The sequence below is a fragment of the Rhamphochromis sp. 'chilingali' genome (genome assembly GCF_963969265.1).
Source record: "Rhamphochromis sp. 'chilingali' genome assembly, chromosome: 8".
Classification (NCBI taxonomy): domain Eukaryota; kingdom Metazoa; phylum Chordata; class Actinopteri; order Cichliformes; family Cichlidae; genus Rhamphochromis; species Rhamphochromis sp. 'chilingali'.
In genome coordinates this window covers 37,707,506-37,713,587 of record NC_137935.1, presented here as the reverse complement: position 1 = coordinate 37,713,587, position 6,082 = coordinate 37,707,506, and the positions used below count along the sequence as shown (strand labels likewise).

The window sequence follows — 6,082 nt, the reverse complement described above, 5'->3', positions numbered from 1 at the left end:
GCATGCACCCTGCGTTGTTTTATGTGCAGTGTCATTTAAAAACATCCTTAGCTCAGTTTCCTAAATTGATACCTTGATTGAAAGATTATCATTCATACAAGAGCCACGTACTCAGACGTGTGATGAGGGTAGGCCCACTGGCTGTACATATGTGTCATGACTTGTTCAGCACTTACAGTGGCTGAAATGCTTAAACCATGATACAGTATAATCATGACAACAACACTCCAAATTCTAGTGACCAAAAAAACCTACAGAAAAAGTGCCCGTATGAATGGGTGAATGAGGTAAGTTGTGTTCAATCATCTTCACTTCACTTCAAGTGCTCAGAGTAGAAAAGTGCTATGTATGAACCAGTCCATTTACCATTTGCTCCATAATCTGATTGGGTGTTGCGTCCTTTTACTACTGAATGCCTCCTATGCCCACTAGGTGGTGATGGAGAATACCCTCTACCCATATGTCACAGTGATGTGTATATATATCATACGTGGAACCACCAAATAAAATTTCATGTAGAGTGAAAGATGATTAGTAAGTGGTGCTACAAGTATGATATAATACTGTCACATAGATGACTCCAGGCTCATGTTTTATTTTGACATTCCTTGATCTGTGTTCAGTGTATTTAGTTTTGCTTCCTGTTTTTTCCTCCTGTGTCTCATTCCCTCGTTATCCCTCTGTGTATTTGAGCCGTTTTTTCCTCTGTTCGTTGTTGTGTCGTGCCGTCACATACCCCACGTGCTGTTTCCACGTGTGGGAAAAAGTGTCTGTGACTGTAATTAGCAAACCATGAAACAGTTTTGTTTACTTGAATTTTTAATGTTTTGAGCTGGTTTGTTTTTAACGATACAGGGGATTAAAAATGAAAAAGGAGAGAAGGGATATTGGACACAGGTGTTCTTTGTTTTTGTCTTCAGACAATTCAAAATAAAGGTGGAGATTTGAGATTAGAAACAACGTAGCAGCTCAAGCTTCCAGTTAGTCTTCTGAAAGAGTAAACGTTTGAATAAACTGATTATTAGCTGTATACTAATGCAATAAAAATTCAAAAACTTGCTGTAGTCACATGTAGATGTTTATTATGTAAAACCTGTCATGACAACACCACTCTGCTACTCCACCTACTCAACCAGTGAAACCAGGATCATTCAGCTAACCAAACTAGTTATTTGAAACCTGCTTTTTTTTAGTGACTTCGAGACAGTCTGGACTTGCTGAGATTGAAGATTGTTTACTGTGGTGCAAAAATAAACCAGTCACTCTGGTTTATTACAAAGCCTTATCTAAGTGTATACATCTTATGCACTCAGTGCACAGAATAATTACCGATGTGAACATCTGATCATTACTGTAAAAACAAGTCAATTATGTTTACTGAAAATCAGTCCAGTCATTCTGGCTTTTGTTTGGTTGAGAAACAAAATCAGGCAAAGACTTCATCTATAAGTATCACAGAAACAGTGAAAACTTCACACTATTAACTATTTTTATGCAAGGCCACATAGTCTCTCGCTGAGCTCCCAGAGCTTCTTTGATGCTGCATCATCCTTAGCTTTGTCAGAAACTTCTTTCACTGTGCAGTTGGAGAAGAAACGTCCGCTGAACGGTTCAATCCCCTCCTGGAGGGCACAGTGCAGGGTGGTCTGGCATCCCTGCTCTGTGTTCTTGAAAAAATAAGCAGTGAGGGGCTTCAGGAATAATTGCAAAGTCGAGTTTATATTCCTGGCCAGTTCAGAGTTGATGGCTCCTGCAAAAATAGAAGAACAACTTTAACTTGAAGGGAAAGCTGGTTAGATCTGCTTCAGTTTCTAAATCATGTAGGATCAGAACTTAAAGTGTATACCGAGTGTGTGTACTATACATTAATCCGGTGTTTGTTTGCATGAACTGATGGGGAATATTGGTGCCATGCCCACTGACCTGGATGGAGGCTGTAGCAGGTGACATTGGTACCCTTCAGTCTCTTGGCCAGCTCATGGGTGAAGAGGTAATTGCACAACTTGCTATCAGAATAGTACTGAAGGACCTCCATGAATGAGGTCCCCAGTCCAAGAGCTTTGTGAGTGTTAAGGCAGTCAAAATCAATTTTTCCAAAGTAATGTGCCATAGATGACACGTTGACCACCCTACTTGGTCCACACGCCTTCAGCTGTTCCAGCAGCAGATTCGTTAACAGGAAGTGACCAATGTGATTGACACCAAACATCAGGCCCAGTCCGTCCGCTGTGCGACCCTGCATTTGCACACCTGGACAAAACATGGAGAAAACTTTTATCTTGTTTCAAGATGTGTTAAGATCTAAACAAGCAAGACTTTTAAACATCTGATCACAGTAGAGTAGATAGTTAGGTAAGTCAGATAAGTTCAGGCCACAGGAATAGTCAACAGAATCCTGATTCTCTAGAAGTGCACGTTTAAGTGTATCAGAACTGACTGACTTCTTTCTGTATTTCATTGCAACCCTGAATGTTCAAAATCGGCAGCACGAGGATCATAACCTTGCAAAGTTGACATATGAAGTAGTTCTGTGAACTGGGATGGATGTTGTGTAATAACTGTGTAGCCTTCTTTCTCTGTATTCTTTACGTAGTGTGCTAAAGTGACTGGAAAACATTTTAATCGCTTTCCAAAGCTCACCATGTTATCCATTAAATGTATAAAATCCTTTATACTCTAGAGATAAATATATTTATAATAATATAAATATAATAACCAATGACGACAGACACTGACACAGTTCTCTGTTCATATGACATGAAGTTGCAATGGACAGCCAAACCTGCATTATTGATGAGGATGTCCAGTCGGGGTTCAGATTTGAGGAAGTTTTCAGCAAAACTGCGAACAGACTTTAGACTCCCCAGATCTAGCTGCATGAACACCACCTGGTTGTTCCCGCTGTCCTGCAGAAAACATGAAAAACTCATTGAGCACATAACTATTTTACAATGTCCATCTACTGTCATGAATGAGCCTGGTATAACCTGTACAATAATTGTTAGATTTGTATTGTTGGATTGTCATTTATGCTTAGAAATATATATTTATATATGCTTAGAAGTATATAACCATTTGTAGATTGAAAGAATGTCTCATCCTAGGAGGTCTGTAACAACTCTATGTAGCATGAAGAGGGGGGTGCGTTTACTCCTCTCCAGAGTGTTGTTCTAGCATGGATCACACACCTCTTGGGATCATGAGCGAGGTTGTATCTTCTCTTCTGATATATGGTATAGCAAACACACGTATATCTGTTTAAGTATAAGTGCCTTTTGTTTAGATGAACTGCTGGACTTCCAGACCAGTAGGTTTAGGGAAGTCGTTTATGGGGTCACAGTCTGACCCCCCCCCCCCCCCACACACACACACACACACACACACACTTACTTACACAACGCACAGACAAGGTACTCTTTGTGTGTATGTATACGTCATATGTTAATGAACCTATGTATATTCATGTAACCTAACGGACGAGAGAAACTGGGGTCAAGCGTTTGTCCAGTTCTCTCCCGTGCACGAGAAACATAAAGAACTTTGCCAACTCGTGTCTTGCTTTGTTGTGCAGCTGAATTGTCTTGAACGTTCCAGCGAATAGGTTTAAGCTACAAACCTATCAATAATGTACATACTAGATAACATTGCAGGTTATTTAGGACAGACATGGGTCTTTTGCTTGGTTAAATATCTAGTCACCCTCTTGATTTCTTCAAGTGCAGCCTCTCCTCGCTGCTTGCTGCGACAGGCCAGAATCACCCGAGCTCCTCTTTTAGCCAGATCTAGGGCTGTGGTCTTCCCAATACCCGTGTTGCTGCCTGCAGGTGAAAAAGCTTTTATTCTGCTCATCAAAGAAACATAGTGCAACACAGTGGCCACAAAACACAGCCTTTACTTACCAGTCACAATCACAGTTTTCCCATGTAGCTTTGCTTTGCTTGTGCACCTCTTTCCTTTCACTACAATCTCACGGTAAAAATAAGCAACAGCTATAGCAAGACCCAAGACCAGCAGAAGGCACATTGTTCCTGCCTCAGTTTCACAGCAAACTGCCTGCTCACAAGAAGTCTAAGCAATTCAGCTGGCTGTAACTTGCTCTGAGATTTAAACAAACACACCCATTTCCTGCATGGGCGTGACTGTGTCTTTGTTATCGGGTTACAGCCAATGACAGTCATTGGTTACAGCCAAAATGAAGCCAAAACGTCTCTATCGCCCCCTGGTGTCTGGCTGCAGTATAGGTCATAAACCCCGCCTCTTCCATGTGGCTGGGGTCAGACTAAAATAAATTTATTCTCCTCAGATAATTTTTTTTCCAAAGATTCTTTCTTTTGTTGTCAATAATTCTCATCACGCTGATTTATGTCCAAGGGGTCTCCTCTCCCATAAGTTTGATTCTAATTCCTACCGCGGTGATGTTAAATTGGGGGTGAAACGTCATCATAACAGCTTTGACTGGCAGCTGCAGTCACGGAGAAACTTGCGTATCTCTGTCCGGGAATAGCAGATAGAGCGTAGGCTCTGAGAGGAGGGCCAGCGTTTACGCTACGAAAACACGACCGAGTGTTTTAACCTGACAGCCTGAGGTGTTCTTCAGTAAACTGGACTACCCGACAGAAGGACCCGAGGCCCCGCTGCACTTTTTCGGTAAGTTAAATGTGTTTGTAAGCTACTCAGTAACTACCGTCCTTAGCTAGCTCCTGAGACCTTAGCTAGCTAAAATGAGCACTCGGCTGTCAGGGTTCGTTTAGCTAATCTGTGCAGGTAAATGAATTTACTAAAGAAATCAAGAGAAACGTCCCGGGCTACTCAGTCACTAATTACTGTTCCTGTACTTTTATTACAAGTATTATACTGTAAAAGCAACAGGCTGCACCCGGCTGCACCCTGCTGCAGCTCCTGTGCAGAGCTGAATATTAAATATGTGCAAACAACATGTTTTCAGTCTCTTGCCACATCTGTAAAGACAGTAACACCATTTTTAAAAGCTTGTACTTCAGTAACTCCTCATTAATCAGGAACTATGGATTAAAGTACTGTAGTGTACTGTAATACTGAAAAAAATGTAAGAGAATAACTTCAGATCCTGAGTGTGTGAGGACAGAAGAATCAGCTTTATTTCAATTTTGAGGGATAAAATTTATATTTGAGTTTGATGGTTCTGTTCTCTTTGTGATTACAGGAGCTGCCCTCAGATTCAGACCTCAGCACCACCCAGTGACAGCAGACAGATCATCCAACATGTTCACGTGTGAACTGCAAAATGAACTGATGAAAACAGTACAAAGGTTAAAGTACCACATGTGCTGTAGTGAAAGCTGCAGCTGTTTTATTGATAAAGTTAAAGACAAAAAAACAAAAGGATTAATCACACCTGTAACTGTGTCACATATATCAGCATTAACACGACCTCAGTTTGGTGTTTCACAAAGCTGCTGATCTCAGACCTGCACAGCTTCCGTTTTAAACACTTGATGTACTCAGCTGCATGAAGAGCATATGAGATTTTCTCTAACACAATTAAATAAAACCTGATGAAGGTCAAAGGTCGTCACTTGTATGTTTAACTACAAACTTGTGGTCTGGAATTCTTTCAGTTTTTTGCAGATAGTGTGTTATTTACCATAAAGTAATTCAGAGTTATTCATACCAGAGTAACCAGAGAGGATCATATATTTTTAAATGTATAACTTTCTACAGGACTAAATATAATATCTTTATGTAAAAGTCTGGAGCCTCTGGGGAGTATCTGAGTATTTATAACATTACACAGTGTTCATGAAATGCTGGGTTTATCCATCTCCTGGGGCGGGCCTACGGAGGAGTGCTGAAGATTTCCCTGTGAGGGAGCTGCTAGTGAAGAGTCCTGCTTGATCAATGCGATGAGCTTCAGTGTTCCTGTTGTTTTGTAAATGAAGCCTCTCTCAGCGGGTCAACAGAACTTCTGGCGCAGGACAGCTGTGATGGAAAAAAAGGCAAGAAGTTTCTCCAAACCTCTGGACCCAGGAAACCCAGCTTGGTCCTGATGGTCTCCCTCACTAGTTTCTCTCCAGGGTGAATGTAGCTGTTGATATAATATGGA

The 6,082-nt window shown here is 41.1% G+C and overlaps 1 protein-coding gene across 1 annotated transcript; it reads right to left on the bottom strand.

Annotated features, from left to right (window-relative positions):
- Positions 1-813: 813 nt before the first annotated feature.
- LOC308400440 (dehydrogenase/reductase SDR family member 13-like) lies at positions 814-4,121 on the bottom strand. The gene is made up of 5 exons (XM_080888137.1): positions 3,900-4,121; positions 3,700-3,818; positions 2,783-2,906; positions 1,924-2,250; positions 814-1,750 (listed from the first exon to the last, which is right to left on the bottom strand). The coding sequence occupies exons 1-5, from the start codon at positions 4,021-4,023 to the stop codon at positions 1,491-1,493; spliced, it is 954 nt and encodes a 317-aa protein (XP_080744263.1). The 5' UTR covers positions 4,024-4,121; the 3' UTR covers positions 814-1,490.
- Between the last annotated feature and the right edge of the window lie 1,961 nt (positions 4,122-6,082).